Source organism: Ptiloglossa arizonensis, chromosome 13 (genome assembly GCF_051014685.1).
Source record: "Ptiloglossa arizonensis isolate GNS036 chromosome 13, iyPtiAriz1_principal, whole genome shotgun sequence".
NCBI classification, from domain to species: domain Eukaryota; kingdom Metazoa; phylum Arthropoda; class Insecta; order Hymenoptera; family Colletidae; genus Ptiloglossa; species Ptiloglossa arizonensis.
The window spans coordinates 1,856,714-1,883,125 of record NC_135060.1 but is presented as its reverse complement, the minus strand read 5'-3'; the positions used below and the strand labels follow the sequence as shown (position 1 = coordinate 1,883,125).

The following is a 26,412-nucleotide window of genomic DNA, read 5'->3' as shown; positions in this document are numbered from 1 at the left end:
ACTGTTGCAACTGTTGTTTATTTTGATTGTGACGTTGCACAATAACAAGCGGTTCTTGTCACACGCAGTCTTCCAGAGACATAAGTAATGGGTTCACATATTCGAAGCCTTCGAATTCGCTTTGATCGATTTTGTCAATCACCCTCCTGTAAAATATTTAATTTAGTACGTAATGCAGCATACATTTTTTTTAGACGGAACATTTGTTTACTAAATTTATTTATCGTTTTCATTAAATATATTATGATGTAGTATCAAATTTATGAAACTTACGGATCATCCGGCGTTAAATGTACTGGTTCGTCTGTAAATTCTGGTGGGAAATTAGCTAGGTCACGATCAGAATCTAAACGTGGTTTATACGGTGGTGTAACTTGTTTTTGTTCCAACTGCAAACGTAATTATAATAGTTAATGTATACAGTACACTATTCTAATACTTTGTGTACAATGATAATTACCATTTCCCAATCAATTGCTTTGAAGAAAGGATGTGCAACAATATCAAGGAAAGCAGTTGGCCTTTTACCACATCCTAATCTTTCATTAGGATCTTTGCAAAGAAAACCTTTAAGGACAGAAGCAGCTTTAACTGATAATGACCTTGGTATACGAATCGTCTTCTGTAAAATAACTTGAAACAAATAATCTTCGGTATTCTGATCGGGATTTTCTGACGCGCCCGCAATATCAAATGGGCTGCGACCTGCAAGCATTTCATACAGCAGTACTCCAAGTGCCCACCAATCTACAGAAAAACTATAATCTTCACCGCGTAATATTTCAGGCGCAATATAATTTGGAGTGCCACAAAACGTGGCAGTTGTATCGCCCTCTCTAACACCTTCTTTGCACATTCCATAATCAGTCAATTTAACGTGTCCTTCATGATCAAGTAGTACGTTGTCTAATTTTAAGTCTCTATATATGATACCTGCATACAAAAATCATAAACTAATTTATGTATTTATATTGATTTTTGAATTGCACAATAAAAGCATATATGTTAGATATATTTTAATCGGCAACTTTTAAAAATAATATAAAATTATAAGGAGAACAAAAAATTTTTTTTAAATTACGTGATCGTTTATGGTGATATTATGGCTTGTATTTATTTTACGTTATTTTTTCATGTTGCAACGTTTTAACAAGTCAATGAAATAAATGACAGAATCTTTCCACAAACTTTATCGAATATCAATGTATAATAAATATCAACATTTATTACTCATTTCTAAACAAAATTTCTCTTTATTCGTTCGAAAAGTAATAGAAGATTTTCTCTTTTACCTTTCTCGTGTAAAAAGTTTAAGGCGAGGCTAATTTCAGCTGCATAGAACCGAGCATGTTCTTCTGGAAGTCGACGTTGTCTCTGCATATGAAACATAAGATCACCGCCGCGTACGAACTCGATCACGAAGAATAGACGGGAAGGCGTTTGAAAACATGAATGTAGCCCCACAAGAAAAGGATGATTCGAAGCAGTTTCGAAGACGTGTTTTTCTGTCTGAACCCAATCAATGTCCTCATCATCCGTTACCAAAGCTTTCTTAATCACTTTCATAGCATAAATCCTTTTTGTACGCTTCAGTTCTACCATCAAAACTTTCGCGTAGGAACCACGACCGATTACCCTAATCAGTTCAAAATCATTTAATGAATATTGCCTCTGCATATCATTCGAATTATCCGCATCGTTTAACGTATCCAACGGTAATTCCTCCCTTTCTTCACTTCCGGTTCCTAGAAACATACAACATCCTGTAAGCAAATGCTAAACTAACTCCTCTATTTAATAATAATTTTTGAATAATGTAACTTAATCTACTTATATAAAAAAACATTTTGTACTCGTACTAATTTGTCACTTTATAAAATCTCATTTGTAAATTCTTAGATACTTTTAAGCAGACATTCAATTTCTGTTTGAACGTCTAGACCAAGAATTGTAACAACCAGGACGAAGCCAAATTATTAAAAGTATCCTTACGATTGCGTGAATGCTCCTCAATAATCGGCGACTCTGAAATCTCATCTTCGAGATGAGTTACCGGGCTGCACTGAACAGACTCAAGCTGTTGTTGATCGCCGTTCCTGTCGATCGTCTGCGATTCTGCGCTTGGAATCTGTTGTTGTTGTTGCTGTTGCGTGTTCAAGCATGGCATGCGCACCACTTTGTGGCATTTCTTGTGAACGAGTAACTTGCACTGAATGCACTTGAACCCCTGTCGTCCTAGTCCCCAAATCCGATCCTGGCAGAAGGCGCAAAACGCTCGCTGTGAAAATTAAAGAAATATTGATAAATAAAACAACCGATATACTTTAAACAGAGCACCAGGTATCGAGGGAGTTCTTCAGAATGAGAATGGTGTAAGTCAAAATAAAATTGAAAAATTGAACTACCTCCGTATTGATAACCATTCTACGTAATTTAATATGTAATTGTTATCGGGTTATAAATAATTTACTTCTTTATAATTACAACCGCTACTAATTTATTTCTAACTAAATCCTACTGTCTCCTCTGTTTTTCTTCTACCCTTGAATCATCCATTACCTTTTCAATTCTTTCAACCCATTCCTTCACATGTATACATTTACATTCCATACGTGCTCACGAATATTCTTCCACTTTGCAAATTTTACACGTCCTTTCTTCTTTCTTCTTCCAATGTCTTCTTTTTATCATTTTGTTCCTCGATCTAAATCTATTAAATCCTCATCGTTTCTCCTTTGTTTTTTCCTTTCTTCAAATACTTAAAAAATTCTTTCGTTATTATTTCTTTATATTAACCATAATACATCCTTCCTTTTATTCTACTCTCTCTTTTCTATTCTTGTACGTCTGCATTCCTCCATTCAAACTTTTTCTTATCAAAGACCATGTTTCTTCGAGTAGTAATTTCTCAAAATGTGACAATACCGACTCACACCATTCTCATTCTCCTGTAGTTCGAATGAAGAAAGATTAGTATTGAAACTGGATACTCGGTAATTACAGAATGATTTCTGGAGACCACTAGCCAGCAAGTTCCCTTTTATCAGGAATTAATCTATTCAACACAGAATGTTGTTTCTAGAATGTGGTGTGTAACAGGTACCGATCGTGCACGATGGGAAAAAACGTATGAAATTATATTAAAAATGGCAAAGCTATAAAAGCAAGCAGAACTGGTAATTGAATGAAATATGATGCTTACCCGATTGAAACGTTTCGCTTGAAATATATGACCATTCACTCGGTACAGCTTCCTCCATCTACGTGCGCCGCGTCTGTAGATGCTTCCTTTGGAAAATGAAAAAACATAAATATCACAAAAGAAGAGAGAGAAATCTGTCTTGAATGTCTGCCTCGATGTCTTCGTTCTTTCCGGAATGTAATTTTTAAGATAATCGAGCGCGAAAGCGTCGATATTGTACATCGAATTATCATAAACATTGGCATGCTTTTACTACTAGTCCCGTATATAATTACAATAAGAAATGTGTGTCTTTTTGAAATTTTCAACGATTGAAGCGGATATTCTTTCGTGACGTATTTTTTTTTCAAGGTATAAGATAATATATGAGTATATTCCCGGTTCGAATACCGCACTGAAGGATTTGCAGTAAAACTGCAATTGGGCTGAGTCGCTCCATACTTCGGACCGTCAAAACTATCCAATAATCTTGACAAGGGCGAAACAAGTAAGTTAGAGAATTTGTAAACACGATAAGAACATCTTGATTGGGAACGCGCGACGTTTAAAACAGAAATTTACCATAGTTTGCGACCGGTAAACTCGTAACGTGTACTTTCCATTATACCGTATTATGTATCGATATGTATTCGTATGTAAATGATGAAATTAATGTAAATGAATCAAAAATCGTCGATGTTCCATGAGAAATTGAATAAAATAAATTCTACTCAATCTTAATGCGGCAATAACATTAAAAGAAGAGAAGGAAGCGTCGATAAAAGAAAAATAAACGATACACCAAAGATAATCGTAATCGTTTAAGTAAATCGATCAGCCAGACTATTCGTACCTTTTCGTAATAAACTTGTAACTTATTGTTAATCGTATAACTCGCTGGCTAGTATATATGTATATTTTGTGCGTGTATGTGTGTGTACACGTGTTTGTGCGTTGACAAATACTAAGCAGAAACATGTTAAAAATTTGTAATGTTATTGCGACGAAAAACTCACTGTCTTCTCCCTGACATGGCATTCCAGGTGCAGGCGGCACGTTAGGAAAAACTGTAACAAAACAGATAGTTTTCCATGTAAAAATCATGTTTCGATAACAACGAGAGAAGTATTCACGTACAATGGTTCACAGAATACTTCGAATGAAACTAAATTTTCTATTGCTCTTCGAAAGAGCTCAACGAAAATTTATAATTTTTATAGCAGTTAAAATACGAGTAGTATCCAATACTGAGATAATATCATGATTGTGTACCGATTATACTGTAATCACGCAATTACAATACTAAAACAATTTAATACGGTAACCTTGGAGATAGAATCGCTGATCTATCCTTTTTTTTTCAAATTAATCATTAAGACGATAAAGTTCGTAGGAAATATTTTACTTGCTTTCGTGGTTTCTAAAGACCTGCTAGGATTTTCGTTAATTTTTATGTACGGTGAATTGATCACACTTGCCATCTAGAATAAGTTGTTATTTATTGATTTTAGAAAAAAATCGTTTTATATGAAATATATTGCATACGATCACATTTCTCTTGTCTTGTACCAAAATATCAAGGTGACGTTGAATTTTTTTAATGTCACCGTCTATTTTTGTTCATGTCGTGATAAAAAGACGAATTCAATGAATTAGGACAAAGTGACCATGTAATGACTTTCATCGTTAAATCGTGCACTGTTTCTGTTAACTTTTGTACTCGTAGAACGATTACAATTAGAATTATTAATTATGGTTAGTTCCTTCCGTTTATCGTTTATTGTGTCACATTTAAGTCACTTCAAGTTAATTTTGTTATAGACCATTGTATTCATTTTTTATCAGCTTCATCACAGTAATTAAAAAATGAGCAGTAACCATTTAAAAAATTCAAAGTCTCTGATACACTTTGAGAAACGCCATTGAACATAATTTTTTTTTTTATATATTGGTCAATGTTAATAAATGAATAAACGTATTCACTCGCTCAAATTATAATAATGACTCTGCTTTTAAAAATGAACTTTAATTGGTCTCAAATGAATTGTAATTGGTGTTGGAATAAATTTTTGATGTCTCAAATTCACTTGAGACAAAACTGGCACACTGATATTCTTTAGTTTATTAAACGCATGTTACATATATATTTTAAAAATAAATAAAAACAACCACATTGGCAAATATAGTTTAATGTACTTTACTAATTACATTTCCAGCCCCTAATTTACTGTAGTGTTCTCTGGATGATCAAGAATTTAGCTTCAAGGCACGAAAAGAATATCTCATGAATATTCCATCAAAATGGGCATCTTCATGATAATCAGTCTAAGATCTACTCTTTTCACGATGTAACATTACGATAACCAATTTATTAATGCCTTAATTATTATTCTTGTGTTATAACGTTAAAATTATTAACATTTTTATTTCTTTTTTATTATAATAATAATTATTGCTTTATTTAAAAAAAGATATATTCTTGTCAAGTAAAACAAAAATCAAAGCTTCTCACTTAATTCAATGTAAAATTACTAACAATGTAAGCAAAATGAATTATTTTATTGTTAGTCTGTAATATTTATAGAAGCTTCACCTCAAATAATGTGTAATAATTTCAATGAAAGAAGAAAGAATCTTAAAAACTTGTGAAAACATTTTTAACCTATCTTATCTCCCCGTAAAATAATTATTATTACATTTATTCTAAACATTTATATTTTAGAATTATTTTTGGATTCTCATAAATTTTTCTATTTTCCCAACGGTCTTTATTTAGATGACAGAATTAAACATTTCACCTCGTGTAACAACTGTGTACATACATATGAAATTGATACTTCCATTCACATGTACAAGTAAATTTACGTAAATATATTTTCATTACTACAAATACATTTATATGCTTTAAAATATAAACTTCTAGAGTGAAAAGCATCGTTACACCGGTTAAAATGTTTAATATTAGATTTGTATATTGTATTGAAGTAAATATGATTACTAACAAAAATCATGTATCACATATAACGTTATCATAACGTTCTGGTATCCTCTTAACACAGCATGGATAATGGTGAGCAACTGGAAGGTAAAAAAGCACCGCCAGCGAGTTTAGGTACTCACGTCTACCAATATGTACAGATAACAATCTATTTTTGAAAGTCGTCGCCTGCCGCAAGTATATTCTGTACTGTTACTTTTATTCCGTAACTTGATCATAAAACGCGACCCGATAAGGAATAACATTGAATTCAATTGATGCGATCGTGTTATCGCTTATCGGCCAAGCTTGGTGGACACGAGTAGCTGCAATGTTGTTTTCAATCTACGCCTTTACATTTCACTCGCGAGCGAGCAATCGATCGTTCGAAACTATCGGCTGAAGTATAAATTCTTACGCTCTACTCTACTTAACATCGACATATTTTTAGCAATTTTGCACTCACATTTATTAGAGTCGCTCGAATACTCGATCACGTTCGAGTGTTGAAAATTCAGACCACGCGAAAAATCAATTCATCGAGTCGAGCCGGGTACTCGAGTTGGAGAATATTCGAGTAAAGCAGCGAATAGTAGCCCGGAAAAATCGTCGGCCTCTTCAAACGCTCCAATCGAATTCAAACAATTCGTCTTCAGATTGTTCAATCGATCAATTTTCTTCGAGTTATTCGAAATATTCAAACGGATGGAATCCTTGTTCGAATTCCCCGAATTATTGGAACGGACCGAATATTATTAAGTTGATCGAGGTATTCGAGCGAATTGAATATTTTGGTGCTTATATAATTAAGCTGTTCAAATTATTTGAACAAAAATAGAATATAGGATTTCTTGAAGCTATTGGAAATATTCAAATACCCGGCTCAATTTGAATATTCAAGTCGAACAAATCTGGACTAGGATTTTTTGCCAAGTATGCACTTGAATCGCTGTAGGTACCAAGGATGTGCCGTATAAAAAGTTCTGATTTTCATACGATCGTTAAAATTAAATTACGTTAAGATCAGGGAGGGATACAAATAATTTCCCGAAATTTCCAAAGATATTTACAGATTATAAAGAAAACATAAATATATACACCATAATGAGTGTACAACGTGAAACTTCGACTTAAACGTTGAATGATGACATATCGATCAACAGAACAATTAATAAAAGTTATCGATATTCGTATACATCTCCCTCGCAAATTGAAAGTATTCTACTTAACCCTTTCCTATTTTAATTTATCTCTACCCCACCTTCAGTCCTTTTTCTATATTCCGTAATCACTTGTCCCTCCTAATCACTCCTCTTTCCCAGCTCTCACGTCTATTCTCCTCCTGTTTCTCTTTCGTCCAGTATACTCTTAATTCCTCCCGCAGCCCCTCATTCTTCATACATTGCCCAACCAATATCCTTTTCCTTCGTTCAATTTGCTACCCTGAATTTTGCAGTACATCCGTACCCACCTTTTCTTTTCCTTCACATACCTCGAGATCTTCACCGTTATTATCTCCTTATACCGTCTGTTATACTTTGTCGTTCTTATTTTGTTCCTCTCTTCCTGTCCTTATACTTCCTTATCCCCTATTTCTTCCCCCACCTACCTTCTCCGCTCTACTTCCATCGCCAAGAACCCTCTACGAAAACTCTTTTCCTTTCCACCTCTCTCATTTAACCTCTATACTCTCCCTTATTTCCACCCAGTATCCTCTCGTTAATCTGTTCCCTTTCCCTTTCTTTAATTTCTCCTGTCGATTCAACGCTCCTCTCCCCCATTTTCTCTCTTTGCCTCTTTGTACATTGTACATCCCAATGTCCTAGCTAGTACCATCATCCATCTTACAAACTTTTCCTCTTCTTATCGGTTTTCAATCTTCGTAAACAAAACAAAACATCGAAACATTGTTCGTTTCGAAGAAGAAAATATTATGATAAACAAAATTCTTTTTTGACGGAGGAGGAAAATTTACCTCTTTGCGTTCGACCCTCACGTTAGTGGAGGTAGATTTACTTCACCTACTACGCGTTTACTGTTACGCTATTGTTGGCTTTACGATGGGGATTTATTTACTTTCCGAGACTCGTATTTTTTCAGCTCTCTTCTATGTCAAATTTAAATTAAAAAATTATCACCCGTTCCTGAAGAAAAACACGTCTTCCAATGAACATGCTAACGTCACATTTTGCGAGATTTCAAGGTCATCGGCAATTTTTTGAAATAGAACACATTTTTATCGCCGCGGTATCGTAGCTAACTAAAAAAACAAATTCAACTACGTATGATATATCGACTTTCGGATAACTCTCAGCACGAAAACTTCCGTTTGAACAAATTTCAACATATTTTCATACGAAACAGTTTTTTCCTAAAAGTAACAAAGTTATTGGAGATGGCATATGTTATTGACTCACTTCGTACAAGTTAATGTAAAAGGAAAATTAGACGATTTAAAAACGCTTGCAAATACGTCTACTCGCCTCAGCGACTCGACTCGTTATATCGTTACAACATGTGGGACGTTTGAAAGACTGACATTCTCTGAAGAAACCGCATTGAAAGGTGTGTTGAAATGATCAACGAATATATCGAGCACATATAGTAGGCACAAGGTAACAGTTCAGTAGAGAAAACGTTAAAGCTGCTCGAGCACTCGACACATTCGAGTAGCTGGAAACTCAAGCCGAGAAGCGCTCGGTTTAAGTACTGGGGCATTCGGGTAATTGCTTAAAATACTACCGTGAAAATAGCATAAACTGTGTAAAAATTTTGAAACTAATTTGCTTTTACGTTGGCTCGAGGCCTCTTAAGCTTTTCGCTAGTTTTTTATACAATTCTGCAGAGTGTCCCAAGATAAATGATGCAACTGGAAAAGAAATTATTCTTCTCGAAGCGATGAGTGAAAAAGGTAGAATTCAAATTTTATTATGAATATTTGTACGTTCAATTATCTGAAAAAAATAGTAATTTTTTATGAAGGAAATTTATTTTCTTTTTTTACGTCTTTGTATATCTTTATGAATGCTACCGATAAAAATTAGTTCAAATATGATCTTATTTGGACCATCTCAATTTATACGTTATTCAAATCACTTCCAAATTCGGCAAATTAAAATGTTACCCAGTGAAAAATTGTTTCTTACAAGATATTGATTATACAATTATGAACGTAATAATTACGTTCCTCTTTTGTAAGTTAAAATCTGAATGGTTCTGAGATTGGTTTGCCTGTCGAAAAATATTCAAATTTGTATCAAAATTAAAAAATATTTTTAAAAAATATTCCGGTATAATTACTCGTAAAAGTAATAATCGTAGTAACTTGAATGAAAGATATTATTTTTCGTAACGTGTATTACGAAAGTCTGTCTTCCTTAGGCTGCGTTTCAACTAGGTAAAACAATTCTTGTGGACATACACTCTTACGTTTTACAGATTTTTGTTCATATATCCTATCCGCGTCCAAACTAACCGTTTGGTTAATTAACCGAGCGTAGTTACTCGACCATCTACTACGCTCCATGGACCGCGGTTAGGTATTCGGATTGTTACCCCTATACCCTCTGTCTTTATTTCTCGCAGAGAAGGGTGGGAATTATCTTTGCATCGGAAACCAACGGAGTGGGCGGTAAGGTCTCAGTCTGGCCGAAGGTAGGATAGTAGAACGAACAGGGACAGATTGCTCGGAGATACTGTTCAAAACTAATGAAAATCTCAGTGGAGAAATAAGGTGACCGACCAACTCGTCAGCGATGTCTCCGGCGTTGGTTTTGGTCCGACAGTGCAACCACTCTTAATTCGAACGACAGGTAAGCATGACACACCGTCGAGACACAAATCATGGGGAAAACGCGAGTAGCTTTTCAGTGGTCATTCGGCACGCAAACCATGAAAAGACTACGGTTCCGAAACGAGGGATACGTATAACTCTCTTGGGTAATGCTTACGTAGTGAACAAATTCTAGTCCTCTGTTTCTGTAAACTAATTAATAATAATAATACCGAAACTTAATACGTGTTTAATTTTACAATATTCCCAACGGGCCAGAAATTAACATGAACGAAAACAAAGGTTAAATTATATTTTCTTGAACAAAAAGAATCTCTACTTGTGTACGCGGTGCACGTAAGCACATCAGAAGCGTATTCGACTTTCTCGGAGAAAAAGACTCGAACGAAAAATTTATATATATATAGAGAGAGAGAGAGAATTAATAATTTATAACCAAAAGTGCCTCTTTTGTCGTTAACTTTGCATACTTCGCGTACAAATACAAGAAAAACCTGTCGAGAGATTCGTGAAATTATGACTCAGCCAGTCAGGCGCGCGCATACACCACGTATTTTCAAAATCGATTTTCTCTAAAACTTTTCCCATACAACAAAATTTCTTCCGCGTTATCAATTTATGTTTGCATATTGAATCATACTCGTCGGAATGTAGCTCTCGTTGCAAAACTCTCTATATATTGTATCTTTAATTTAGAATTATTATTAATAGAGATTTAATGCACAATTACGATATTATGTCCTCGATTTCGTATGCATTTCCAAATGTTCCTAAATTTAACGATACACCCCGTATTTATTATCATTGTATCGATTAGAGAAGCATTAATAAGCCACGGTATTTTTCTTATAACTCGAATCACGTCCTGTATATTATTAATATTACGTATGATATTACATATTGATATAACGAATGGAAAGATCATTTACTCAAAATGGGAAAAAGCATACTCTTCTCGAAATGATTGAAGCATTACCCACACTTTATTTCTCAGTAAGATGTTCAACATTTTAGAAGATACTTTTTTACACCACTGATATTTTAATCATTTTCCAGAATTTCAGCAAACTGAAATTCATAATAAAAATATATATCATAACGAAACCACACTTCGATACTTGGTGAATAACTTAAGCACTCCAATTGCTGATACGTAAACTATTCCGTTGCATTTGTTAACACGTTTCGTTTAAACTCTTATGAAAATTGTTACGGTAGCAAATATTGCTATACATATTGTTTATCACGAATTAATGCAATCACGAAGTGATAATTATGCCCTAGTGACCGCTATGATCAAACGAAGACGAACAAGGAATCTTGATTCGTTGCACAATAGCAGCTTATTATGCCACTTCGTGTGGTTCTCCCGTTTCATACGTTCTATTATTCACCAGTTATATTCGTCAAAACGATCATTATGACCTTTGCAATAAGAAAAGAAATGTTAAGTAGAACATCGCATCGTTTTCAAGCGATAATAATTTATAAAAATAAAAATACCCCAAACTTTTGCTCGCTACGCGTGTATGTACGTAATTAAAGGAAAATTGAATAGCGTAATAACAATAGCTCAGGCACTTTATAACAGCTCAATTATTTTACTCGTATATTATCCACCGTGTCATTAAATGGGCATTAAAATTATTGAATCATCGAATTACTATATTGTTTCGGTAATTAACCGTGAAACGAAATTTGTTAAAACAGAAATAATCATAATTATAATTCGTCCTTCGTATCTTTTCCAGAAATTGCACGTACGCGTTCCTTCGCGTTCCTAGCGATAGGAAACATTAGAACGGACTTCAAAGAATGCACGAAATTTTAGTTGCAAAAGCAAATCAACGTTTTCGAAAACTAAACAATTTCAGGCAAACACAAGGGAAACCGAAAACAGTGCTCGTAAGTTGCAGAAATTCATTGAAAACCATAAAATACGGGACTTGGTATGTAAAGATGATTAGATAAGCGCACATGTTAGCACACCGCGGTCTAAAAAACACACGACGTTCTTCGCGATCAATATTTTGCAATTCCATCCGACAACCCGAATCGACAGGTTAAATCAAGATTATGGTATTCCAGCGATGAACACATTGAAGACGATAACGGAGTGAGCGTCGTGCAATATTAAACGAAAACAGTAGCCGAAAACGGAAAAAGTAAAGATCCGATAAACCGTGCTTCCGTTACAATTCGAGTAGTAACCAAGTGACCAAGTTAATGAAGACACGTGCGTGTGAAAACCTACCCCAGGTGATGTCGTTGAACCAAAATTGCGGGGGTCCAGTGGTATCGTCTATCAGAGAGGGCAAAGGAACAGCAGCATCCGATGGTGGATTACACGGTCCATGTACACGACACGTACTAGTCCCTATAACTCGATTACTCGTAGCGTACATGACCTCCGTCGTAACGACTTCGTCGACGTCGACGTCGGACGTTTCGTCGATTCCTTTATCGCAGAGGTGTTTCATTCTGGACGATGATCCAGCTTGAACGAATATATCGTCGCGAGGGCTGTTATTGGGAGAACATTCGCTGCGAAGTCCGGCGATCGGTTGCTCGTACTCGGCCGAGTCGCTGCTCGGAGACGGTGGATAAGTGCTGGTGCTCGATTTAATTGGCCGATCCCTCGGTAAAACTTGAATGCCCGTAGAGGAAGTGGAGGGTCCCTCGACGGCAGGAGGAATCCTACACCCAACAGCAGCCGCGGCGGCGGCGGCGGTAGCCGCGGAATAAGAATAGAAGGAACCACCCTGTATCATCATACTGCAGGGTGGTTCCTCCACTGCGGCACCAGCCGCACCGACACCGGCACCAGCACCGGGCCCACTACCGACAGAGGAGGAGCTGACACCCAGCTCACCTTGTACCTGCTGTACACCGTACAGCCCCTGCGTAACTCCCGATTCGGACTGATGAAATTGTTGTTGTTGCTGTTGTTGCTGATGCAAACTCTGATGCTGTTGTTTATCCTTTTCACGACGGGGTGACCGACCCCGATCGCTAACTAAAGTTGCGCTCCAGTAACCCCACGCCATCTCAAAACGAATTTAGCCGTATTTATCTCACCTTCCTCAATCCTAGCTGCCTAATATCGTCCGCCAACAGCCGTACACCACTGGCTCCCGTCTTTTGCTCGCTATCACCCTCTAACTCCCACCCCAAGTTTTCCCTACTTTCCTTCCTATGGTACGTGCGCACGCTCTCTCAATCTCTCTCTTTCCGCCTCGTTATCTTTCCCTTCCTCTCTTTCTTTCACCTCGCTGTCCTCTATCCTCGTCCCTTCTACCGTGGCCGACCTCTTGCAGGAGCCCGGCTGAGAATGCGACGAGTCAGCGCGATCGATGCTGGTTTATCGCCACTTTTGCAACCTCTCGAGTGACAACAGCTATTGTTAAAGGTACGCTGTCACAATCTCTCGACATGAATCGCAACCATTGAAACCGACTACCGTAAGATTCCTCACCGAACGGTGTTATCGTTTGGCGAACATTACAGCCAATAACGGTCACCGTTTTTCGCGATCGAGGCTTTTCTTTTACAACGAGACGCTGAATTATTTTCTTCCTGCGCGTTGACGGCTGTAACGGTGTTCCAGGATCTATTCCCGTGAGAAAACTTCGTGGCTAATCGGTCCGCGTAAGAATATCGACTGCTACCGCGGGATTCGTTAACTACCGTCGCCGCCCGACGCGCTTTACTCCACGAAATGCGCAAACGCTAGGATAAAGGCACACCGAAAACAGAACTGATTTCTCTGTAACAAACCACCCGACTCTTTTCCCTTCCTTTCTATCTCTTTCTCGTCTTTCTTTACACCCACCCACACTTTCATCCGTCTTCTGTTCTTCTTACTTGATACGACCTCCCATATCCTCTTACTCTATTAACTCTCTTCGTTCCTTTCGCCCGTCCTTTCTTTCTTCCTTTATCATTTCTCCTTCGCTTCCATTCACTTTCTCTTAGATTTTCGCGCCTCTTTTATATTCATTCAACATTTTTATTTTACTCCCCTTAAATATGTTCCTGTACGTTTTTATTCTTCATCGTTTTAATTCTAAGAGCTTCATTTATTGTTTTCTATTCGCGTGTTTGATTTTTCCTCTCTGCTCACGATTAATAAACACGGTTGATGGTGTAATCATGTATGTGGGTGAGATGTAGTTAAGCGTAAACGGGCAAAATATTGCAAGATACATTTGAATAATCGCACGAACTGAAGATCTGTGAAGGTGTTCCATATAGTTATGTCTTTTGAAAATTACATCTGACGCTTATAATTAGTTCGATATACTCGTGGAACAGGTACAATGAAAAATGATGCTAAGAAGTAAACTTGTTACTTATTCTTACGATATATGATTAAATCAGAATTTAATGAATAACTTTATTCAATATTGTATAAGATATACGTTTACAATTGTTTATATAATACATCATTTACAAAATTGGGAGACATAAAATGTATTTCTGCGTAAAATGTATATATATATATATATATATACAAAGTATTTTCGAAATGGTGATACAACTCGAAAAGGGGTGAATCTATATGAAAAAATAAATCGAAAATGTGGAGTAACATTTTTTCATTCGAGACTTCGTTTCCAAATAAATTTGATGTTAAATATTCATAAAGTACACGCGCACTTACATATAATGTCACTCATGCCTACGTCTAAAGGATATCACCGTACTATTCGAATTGCTATTCCAATTTCTTACTTTAAATACTAAAGGATAAACATTGATATAAAATTACTTTTCGAATTGGATATGATAACAAGCCATGACATTGGTACTGTTCATAAGTTGAAATCCAAGAAAGACTAGTATATAACACAGTCCAGTGTACACGTACTTCGCAAATTTTTGCACATCGATTTATTCAAAAATGAAGCTCCGTACGAAAACATGTCTTTCTACATTTCCGATTTTTTTTTTTTATGTATAATCAACCCCTCTCGTGTTAATATAATATATACAGGGTGTTTTCAAACTGATGGTATATATAATATTATAAATTAAAACTAAATTAGGTAATCACTTTGTTCATAACTAGATATTGCTCTACTATTCAAGCAACAAAATATCATAAAATGTTTAACATTCTTAAAAGAAATAATATATACTTTAATCTTGTTACTATATGCAAAACTCTTTAATAAAATATGAAAGACTCGATGCAATTGTAATTAAATAAAAAATTTCATCATATATTAATTAAATATTAAAAAATATGATTAATTATTTTAAAATCCTTTGACACATTTTTAATAATTGTACACATCATAAATATATACTTTAATTTTTAAACATCTAACTATTAAGACAAAAATGTTTTTCAATTTAAAAAATTGCACACTAATAAAAAAATAAAATTAACTATTGTAACAATTTCTATTTATGAAATTTATTGAAGCAAAAAGTATTACGATTGCGTGAACTAATAACGATTGGTGTGTGTGTGTGTGCGCGCGCGCGCGCGTATGTGTGTGCGTGTGTGCGTGAGTATATTAAATATAATTTAAATAATATACGAATAGTTTAAAACGTTAAATTATTATGACACTTTAAAATAAAGTTTAGCATAAAATAATTTTTAATATTTAAAAATACTTTTCTTAACAAGTGATTATTTACCATATACAAACTCACCAAAACTTTTTTTATTATGAAACACTTTCTAAGTGCTGTTTAATTTTATCGAATTCACAGTCTCAACAAAAATAACATTTTAATATTTATTTACTTTAAAAAATGTCATATTTATACATTTTGTAAAATATAGATGGTTAATTTACATGGTAAATGTAAATAATATCCAGATGGTGTTCATACAGCAACACAGTAATGTATAAATATACATTTGCATTAGGAACATATGTACTTCTAGAACAAATACTTACCATGTATGGTTATTTCAGTATCCTTTTCCAGTTCATAAAGGCGTAGTGCTTCATCCAGTTCCTGTTGAGAAGCAATTCTGCATGGATCTCCCTCATCGTCAACCCACTTCATTGTAAATTGATCTGGTCCCGCAGCACCAAATCCACATATTGTACGCATTTCCTCCCGCAGTGTGTCTACCGAAATTCCAGGAGTAATATATGTAATCTGCACTTCCCTAATGTAAAACAAACCATTATAACTGTTTTTCTCCTTCTTTAATTATTGTTGATATCATAAAATACATTTTTTATATTAAATTTCTATATGTAACAGTGTGAAGTAATAATAAAAAATAATAAAACCATACACAAAACATTCTACTTAATGCAATTATGATGAATAGAGAATAAAAAAAGAGAATATTAAAATAACACGCTAAGTTATAAATTTTTATTCACATAGATATTTAATTTCTAAAGTTACTTGCAGCAAAACTATGTAGAGATATTCTATAAAACTACAATATAATAGGTTGCTCAATAAGTTTTATCATTCGATAACAAATGGAATTATTAGGTTCATCGTTTTATTTTTCTAAAGATTGTTTACTACTGTTTGATGAACATGTGTGAAATTTCATGTAGATTTGTCGATTCATTTGTATATTTACAGTTGTTCAAAGTTAAAGTGTCATAGTATGTTTTTACAATGGAAAAAACGACAAAACTTATTGAACAACCTAATACATTTTCATTAGGTCAAATGAAGAAATTAATTAATATTATAATCAAGAACATAATGAAATTTCTATTTATTTGAATACATTTAATCAAACTTCCTTAAATTTATTATAGTTTGTTAACTTTGTTAGATATACACTTGTTTCTTAAATTATTTTATACACAATACGATAATTGCTATTTTCATGTTATTCCAATTCGAATTCCACAATTTAGTCTGGCTTTTTTTTAAATTTATAACATTCATTATTCTATCAATTTCTGCCATAGAAACTAAACAGTCCATTAAAAAAAGTAAAATTGACTTTCAAATCTTCTGTACTCCTCCAATCACAAAGAAACTACTGTCACTATATTAGGTGCCTTTCAAGTTTTCTAAACAACACTTATTTATACTATTTAAAGTCAGTAATGTTATTAAGGAAGTCTGTATATAGTAATAAAACTTATGTTCTTTCTAAAACATAATTCTTTTACCTGTTATCATTGAAATAATTTATTACCTTTGTTGTATTTATCTACTTAAGCTATAAAATAATTCAAAGATAATTTTTACAAAATGTGCTAAACTTGATGGACCAAACTTTAGGTGCATATAGTAATTATCAAAATAAGAAAAAAGTATTAATAAACATAGATATAGAAATTAACAATTTTTAAATTATAAGAAAAATTTTATTTCACCTTAGCAAGTCTCCAAAGTATTTATCATCCATTTCTATCCATACCTTGATACATTTCCTTTATTGAAGTTTGTACATGCTCAAGAACGGTTCCCTTCAATGTTTGAAAATTAATAATTTCTAGATCCATGTTTACAAACACTTTTTTGCTTATTTTGATAAGTACTATATGTACCTACAGTTTGAATCATCAATTTTAACACACCCATGTATGTATAAATATATGTACATACAAAAGGATGAATGCAGCTGTCTGTGAAAATTTGGTGTCACAACAAGAAATAATGTATGAGGATCAACTGCAATAGTCAAACGTTTAAAATTTTAATAGCCACAGAATGTATGTACAATACCGACCTGTCATTTTTTGCTGTAACATCAAATGCCCATAAATGGCTGTGTTTACCTGCCCACAAGATACCTGATTACCCATACCTATAGTAGATTATTGGACTTATCTTTTGAAAGCAACTATACCACTCTATCGATAAGACCATGTAATTTTATGAGAAAAGAAACCTACACAAGTAATTCTTTTTCCAAAAACATTATTCAATCATCAGAAATATTAATGATTTGTTGTTAATGAAAGATATTTCATCTAATGTATTTAGCAGAATGTAAATACATATCAAGTTTCTTATAACTCATAGTTCCTTTTTATTATATGAAAAAAAATAATGTAATTTTAACTGTTATTTATATAAAATTTAATAATTCTAGATTACAATTCTGAAATCTATACACACTATGGTCTATGTGCACATATTTGTGCATTTCATTAAACACAAAACCTATATATACATATTTGTGATTGAACAGATCCGAAACAATTCTTCATTATTAGTTCATCAATGGGCTTATTTAAACTTTTAAATTAAAAAGTCAACAAAATAGTTCGAAGTAATTGTCAGATACAATCAACATATAAAATATGGAAACCATGTATATTAATGTAAAATTTCACTACATATTGACAAATATTTCAAAAATATTTTACAAACAAAATTACTGAATTCTTTATATAATTTAGTAATAAGATACAACAGTTATTTCACAAGTTTATATTTGTTTAGTATAAGAATAAAATAAAAAGTGTTCTTTTATAGTGGCTACTAAAACAAAAGAATTAAAAATTTTGTTTGGTCTAAGGCAAAGTTTAAAAACACTAGCTGACCTTAATGTGTTAGACAATAATACTTACATATAAAATAATAATGATAAAGTATTACTTTATAAAATATTACATTGGAATCCACTTATTATGATCACTTTGAGACTTGCAATTTTTTATAAGAATAACCAAATAACATTACACAGGGAAGACAATATTTACATTATTGAACTTAATTTATTACAAATAATTATTATAACATTTGTACACAATTTAACATAATACTCTTTTTTTATGTTACCGCTTACAATGCCATGCACTTGTGTAAAAGATAAAAGATATGTTTTAAAACTAAAAATAAGTTTTGAAAAAAAGGTTCATTTAGCGCAAATTTGTTAAGAATTCTTATTATTTGTCCCAAATTATTTCACAATTGATAATAATAAGCAAAGTTTGATTATAATAGATAGATTATTTTTAACTAATTTTATATAGATTATTTTGAGACCAACTAATTATGGTAATGATAGTTGATTGATAACATTATCCGTAATTATAATAACTAGATTCCACTGTGTTAAATATTACTCAGAACTTATTGTTATTAAAATTTAAAATAAAAAGCTTTTATATTTAATACCATTAAACTTCTGATTATTTTATTTTAGTATTTTAGTTAATAATTCAGTATATATTAATTTCATATCAAATACAAATTATTATTGAAAGTCAAATCAGATTACTATCAATTATATATATTACCCATTATAAACAATTTTTACTCGAATATCATCATTCTCTGTTGTCTGTGTAGGCATTTTTATTCAATTTGACTCTTCTTGCTGGAAAAGAATTACAATATAAATTAGTAATATGAAATTAAACTATTAATTGTGAAATTGTAATATTTGTAACAAATGTCATTTTATAAACATAAAATATTTATCCAGGTAAAAAACATTAGCAAAAGTAGTAATTAATAAAATAATAAATTATGTTATAAAAAAGAGTGTTACAGTCAAATCCTCATAAGTATAAATTTTGTACTGTACTGTAAAATAATTTAATCACAATTTTTTAAAGTAATAAAAAATAAAAATTTACAACGTCTTTTATTATAATTAGTACTATTCTACACTTATAATCGAATAAAATGATATAAAAATCTAACATAATATACATCTAATAAAAATGTATAAAGTTGACATAAGCTACACGATATGAATATGATTATTCTCGTTTAAAGAGACATTTTCGATTATTTCCTCAATAGCATTAAAATTAATTTAAATGAATTGACATCTATTAGTTCAGCGTTTTATCATATCTAAGGCGCCTTAAACAATCATTATACTTATAATCTAGGCCAATTTATACTATTTAATTTTGATGCATGTGTTGATTTCTGACTCACCACAATAATTTTTTCAAAAGTGATCTAATTGCTACGTTCGATGAAATATTCTTGAAATAGTTCTCTGATAGAATAAAATATCGTCCTTTTTAAACTACTTATTCGAAATAGGGGAATAACAAACACAAAATTGAGAAGTACTTAACACAGTAAAACGCGTTGTCACTTGGCAGTCGCCATGTTTATTAGACACACACTCTCATAAAATATACCCTCTACTGTATACTTTCTGTAATATGACGCATATGTATGTATTCTTCATAAAGTAGTAACAAATAAATGAATTTAATTAGTATTGTACTGTGTTTGATACAATATAATTTGATTACTATTTAATTTACTTCATTATATGATACCAAATTATAAGATTATTCTCTTATAATAAAAATTAATAATTTTCTGTTTGCAAAAAATATTAAATGTAACGCTAAATTTGTATATTTTACAATTCATTTAAGTATTATTATTATTCCATTAATTTAACTATTATTTAGTTATTAATCGTTTACAAATGTTTAGTTATTCATTTACACTTTATCTATGTTACATGTACTTAAACAATTTGTGAAAATCATTACATTATGTGTAATTTCCTTTAAAATAATTTAAAACTTCCCACTATTGGGATATTGTTTGTATAAATTTTTATTATTTTCATTAACTTCGATATAACATTTGAAACGAATCTTGAGTATATAGTCACTTTTTGCATCTATTTGTAACCAAAAAAATGATTTCCTGTACAATTATGTATTATTTTCAGATTTATTCTTTGCTTTTATCCTCAATTATTTTATTCAACTGCACTTTCTACATAATTAAATTTAATTAAAATTTACAATTTGATGAATTTATGCTATCTATTGTCAATAAATTATATGAAATACTACTTGTAAACAATACTCACGTATTTATTACAATAAAACATTGTATAGGGTTATATATTTTTAACCCTTTAACAATATCATTTTATATATAGGTATGCATTGTACGTAAACGTCACTCATGTTTCGTGTGAAATCAAATGGTTTATACAATATTTAAAAAATAATTGTAATTCAGTGTAATAAGTAGTAATGAAATGATAAAAAGTGACACTTCAATAATTTAATATTAATTTCTGTGCTTAATGTCGAATCCACGTCGAAATTAGTTATGAATAACTTTTTTAGGTTATTCTGCATAAGAAGCTAGATAAAACTTCCTTATTGTTACGTATGACTATTAAGGTGAGAAAAGATTCTTTTATAATTATTACCATTTTTAATTATATAAAATAGATATTTAGTAGACACTAGAAATTAATATATATAAAACATAAATTCTTTGGTTATACAAGTAAAAATAGAAATTAGGAATTAAATTTTATATTAATTGTATTTTTTAAAATTGTTTACAAAACTTACAAAAAACTTGTTATAAAATTTAAGTATTATTTTTTGTATATTAGACAAATATACAAATTATTAAAAATTAGTCAAGATTATTGCTTTTAAATTTCAGCTATAAAATGAAGAGGTCACATTCTAAAAGGGATAGAAACGATTATGATAGAGAACATCATAGACGCAGTTCAAGAGATCAACATTACCATAATGATAGGGTTAGTAAAAGAAATGATCAATATAGAAGAAATCATGATTCTGAAGAATCATATACAGACTTGCAATCTTATGGACAACAAGATATAAGAAGATCAAGAAATCATGAAAAAGAAAACAAAAGGAAACAAGAAAAAGGTAAAGTTTTAGATAGAGAAATGGAGAAAAAACTAGAAAAAAGTGTTTCTGATGAAGCAACAGAAAGACAAAATCGAACAGTGGAGTTATTAACTTCAAGAACTGGTGGTGCTTACATTCCACCTGCAAAGTTACGAATGATGCAAGCAGAAATCACTGATAAATCAGGAGCTGCATATCAACGTATTGCATGGGAAGCCTTAAAGAAATCTATACATGGTTATATTAACAAAGTTAATGTTAGTAACATTGGTCTTATAACTCGAGAGCTTTTAAAAGAAAATATTGTAAGAGGTAGAGGTTTGCTTGCTCGGTCTATAATTCAAGCTCAAGCAGCATCACCAACATTTACTTCTGTTTATGCAGCTCTCACTGCAATTATTAATTCTAAATTCCCTAATATTGGAGAATTAATATTGAAACGTCTTGTAATACAGTTTAAACGTGGTTTCAGAAGAAATGATAAACCTCTCTGTATATCTTCTGGTACATTTATAGCACATTTAGTAAACCAAAGAGTGGCGCATGAGATTTTAGCTTTAGAAATTTTAACGTTATTGGTAGAAACACCAACAGATGATTCTATTGAAGTAGCAATTGCATTTTTAAAAGAATGTGGTATGAAATTAACTGAAGTTTCTAGGAAAGGTATTGAAGCTATATTTGAAATGTTAAGAAACATATTACATGAAGGACAATTAGATAAAAGAGTTCAATACATGATTGAAGTTATGTTTCAAGTACGAAAAGATGGATTTAAAGATCATGAAGCTGTTCCAGAAGAACTTGATCTTGTTGAAGAAGAAAATCAGTTTACTCATCTAGTTACATTAGATGAAGCAACTGATTCTCAAGATATATTAAATGTTTTCAAATTTGATGCAGAATATGTTAGTAATGAGGACAAATATATGCAGTTGAGTAAAGAAATATTAGGTTCAGATGTCAGTGGTTCAGAAAGTGAAGAAGGTGATGAAGAGGAAAGTTCAGACGAAGATAGTAGCACTGCTGTAACAGAAGGAAAAGAAGATGTAATTGTAGATAACACAGAAACAAACTTAACAGCTCTTAGAAGAACAATATACTTAACAATACATTCATCGCTTGATTTTGAAGAATGTGCACATAAACTTATGAAAATGCAGCTAAAACCTGGTCAAGAAACTGAACTTTGTCATATGTTTTTAGATTGTTGTGCAGAAATGAGAACATATGAGAAATTTTTTGGACTTTTAGCTGGCCGATTTTGCGCTATCAATAAAATGTATGTTACACCATTTGAGCAAATTTTTCGAGATTCGTATCATACAATTCATCGTTTAGATACAAATAAGTTACGTAATGTATCTAAGTTTTTTGCTCACTTACTATTTACTGATTCTATATCATGGGAAGTATTATCTTGCATAAAATTAACTGAAGAAGACACAACAAGTTCAAATAGAATATTTATTAAAATCTTATTCCAAGAACTTTCAGAGTACATGGGACTATCAAAGCTTAATCAACGTGTTAAAGATGTTACACTTCAAGAAGCATTTGAAGGATTATTTCCTAGAGATGATCCAAAAAATACTCGTTTTGCTATAAACTTTTTTACATCCATTGGTTTGGGTGGGCTTACAGATGATTTAAGAGAACATTTAAAATCCCATCCAAAGCCCACAATAGTACCTACAATAGAAGAAAAACATGAAAGTGCTTCAATTTCTGAAGAGTCCTCTCCTGCCAGTTCAAATACATCATCGTCATCTTCGTCATCTAGTACCTCAAGTTCAGATGATTCTGATTTATCTTCAGATGAAGAAGTAATAAAACAAAAGAAAAAGTCACGAAAAAAAAAACAGATTGCAAAACAGAAGAAACAGAAACATAAAAAAAAAGAAAAACGTAAAATAAAAAAGATCTAAATAGAACTTATATACAAAAATTTCTTATGTGAAAAAGAATTTAAATTTTTTCTTTTTTACTCTTATTTTTCTAAATTGTATCTTTGAAAAATTTGTTTGTAAACCTGCTGTAAATTATGCATTTTATATATACAATTATATAAATTTGTACGTGTTACTTATCATAATGTAAAGTTCTTCAAATATTTCTTATTTTAAATAAATATATTTTAATCAACAATTATTTTAATTTTTTATACATTAATATTTCCTGTATTTGTTACCAAATATAGATAATACATTTAAAATATAATGGCATGTACATATATTTTTATCACTTATGAGAATCTATTTAATTAGAGTTTTAATGACTAAATCATCATTCTAAAAGAATTATTAAAATAATACTTTATATATGGTGAATATATTATTTTATACATAAGGAATGAAATTTGAGAATCTTATCCTATATTACTATCAATAAAAATCGTATTAATATATTTGGTTACCATTTTTGATCATACAAATAGAACATTGTGGTTGTAATTAATATTTTTTTTGCAAGGTATTAAAATATCTTCAGAGAATATAAAATCAAATATTACTGAAGAAATTATTTTCTATTATTACATTTACTTTTTTAAATACCTTGTGCTATAAAATTCTTTTACACACCAATAAAAATGAATAAATACACTAGTATAAAGTAACATTTGCAGTAATTCTATCAAAAATTATTTTACTCCACTATATAATGTACTTGAGCAAAAATAATAATTTAATAAAAAGATCAATTGCAAAAAAAATTAGTAGCAGTTATTTTAATAAATATTAAAATTGGATTAAAAACTACTAAAAAACGATATGACTTTACTTAAGAAAAAATAGAAAGTTTTCGTTTACATACAGGAAATCAAAATAAATCATTACTGCCATAATGAAAGTGTAATATGCATAATGTATTAAAATTCCCTCGACAATGAATGCGGAATAGATTGGCTTCTATCAATGTCGGTGTAGAGCATGTAGGCTATTTTGATGGGAAGATCACGTGATTAAAACTCGGCCGTTGCACAGTGGGATATTTGCGCCGAAAAAGCGGAAAAAAAACATGTAATGACTATAATCCTATATCTATTTCGTAATTTTAATTTTACTTACTCGGTATATGCGTATATAATGTAAAGTATAATAAAAAATATGATTTACAAAACCTTTTTTAATAAACAAAATTAAACAAAATTAGAATGTTACAATGTTAATTATAATAATCAATACAATTCTCTTTCCTCATACTCATTCAATTGAATTTTATCTTCCTTATTTTCCAAAAATTGATTTGGAAAAAATAATTTCATTATCTTTTGTAAAAATGGTTGCTTTTTCTTTATTTCTATTCTCATATTTGTCATTAGAGGATCAGAAGTAACAGCCTATTTATATTTAGAAATTAAAATAATATTTAATTGTTTTAATTAGTAATAATATAAAACACATTAAAAAATACTCCAATACCATAAGGAATGGGTTTTCCTAGATTAGATGCTAAAAGACATAAAGTTTTGAATAAACGCCTTTATAATTTCCTGAAACTATATATTTGTTTACTTTCTCATTTTGTATACAATTAAATGGATATTGTATATCTTTTATATCTGGCATCTCCCCAGTCAGGTTAATCTATCCTTTGAGCAACTCCGTTTCTGTTAAATGTGTATACGCACAATAAATAAAAATATTTTTTTTAGGAAGACAAACCTTGTAATAAGTTTGAAGATACAATTTGGCAAAGCTAAATTTTTCATTCTATTTGTTATAAATAATGATGGATTACTGATAAGCTTTTAGTTCCATTACTCCTTTAATCAAGTATGAAACATGCTTCTGAAGCAAATTAATAAAAGGTCCAACAGTTGCGTAGTTGAACATCATACCTATAGATAGGTAACATGATTTCATTTATATTTTCTAATAAATACTCGTCATTCCAAATTGTGCCAGGAAAAATCATTATCGAATCTGGATTTCAGTAGCTCTATCAGATAAAGTAATAACTGTCGTTTTCAAATTTGAAACAAGTAAATTTTCAAGACGAGAGATAAACTTATTTTTTGACGTATAGAACTTTTTCATTAGCATTGAGTAAATAGACTTTCTCTATATATTTAACAATCCCAATACTTTTGATCACACTTTACACAGGTTCAGATAATAGTTGTAAATCGATAAACTGATATTAATGTTGGATTGCAAGACAATTTGTAATCTCTTTTAAGTGTGGCAGGGTATTCACACTCACATAATATTAATTTTGCTTCTAATTGAAACAATGACAAACGGAAGAGTGAATAAATATTCAGAAGTTGTACATCTCTATAATTTGATGCCATGAAGAATAAATATTCGAGACCCATTTCTATACTTCTAGTAGTATAAAGTATAGTAGGGATAATAGCTGTTAAAGTCTGTGTCTCTTTCAATTTATTAAGCACATATTTTGATAATATGAGTCCACATTTATGAAGCTCACGTGCTCCATAACGTGTCTCCGAACCTTTCTCACGACAAAACGCCTCCATTCTACCTCTTTGGGCACCTCTTCTTTCGCGAGCGACGCGTCGCCACCACCACCGTCACTGTGTCGTCGTCCGACCAACCGACACTATGCCACAATCCATAGATACGCAGCTCACCGTTCCACATCTTTCGGAAACGAGCGCGGCTAAGCAAGATTTGTAATGTCCATATAGATTGTATGTGCGCGCGCGCGTGTCATATATCATATATACATACATGCATATAAATAAATATATATATATATATGTGTGTATATATATATATACATGTATATACATATATGTACTTATTATACATACATTTCTATATGCATATATATAATATATACCTACATATGTATATATATGATATATACGTATATATGTATATATATGATATATACGTATATATGTATATATATGATA

The 26,412-nt window shown here is 31.5% G+C and overlaps 2 protein-coding genes across 4 annotated transcripts; one reads left to right on the top strand and one right to left on the bottom strand.

Annotated features, from left to right (window-relative positions):
• Positions 1-4: 4 nt before the first annotated feature.
• Apkc (protein kinase C iota type) lies at positions 5-26,058 on the bottom strand. 3 transcript variants are annotated; one of them, XM_076325988.1, is made up of 10 exons: positions 25,986-26,058; positions 19,152-19,231; positions 15,870-16,087; positions 4,198-4,248; positions 3,203-3,288; positions 1,993-2,278; positions 1,293-1,745; positions 461-933; positions 274-389; positions 5-146 (listed from the first exon to the last, which is right to left on the bottom strand). In XM_076325988.1, the coding sequence occupies exons 2-10, from the start codon at positions 19,205-19,207 to the stop codon at positions 59-61; spliced, it is 1,827 nt and encodes a 608-aa protein (XP_076182103.1). In that variant the 5' UTR covers positions 19,208-19,231; positions 25,986-26,058; the 3' UTR covers positions 5-58. The 3 variants fall into 3 exon arrangements, with proteins under 3 accessions (XP_076182103.1, XP_076182102.1, XP_076182101.1); XM_076325987.1 differs by lacking the exon at positions 25,986-26,058 and adding an exon at positions 19,804-19,974; XM_076325986.1 differs by lacking the exons at positions 15,870-16,087; positions 19,152-19,231; positions 25,986-26,058 and adding an exon at positions 12,206-14,057.
• Positions 20,802-23,656, top strand: Ncm (pre-mRNA-splicing factor nucampholin). Its single transcript, XM_076325989.1, has 2 exons — positions 20,802-21,032; positions 21,307-23,656. The coding sequence occupies exon 2, from the start codon at positions 21,314-21,316 to the stop codon at positions 23,450-23,452; it is 2,139 nt and encodes a 712-aa protein (XP_076182104.1). The 5' UTR covers positions 20,802-21,032; positions 21,307-21,313; the 3' UTR covers positions 23,453-23,656.
• Positions 26,059-26,412: the final 354 nt, after the last annotated feature.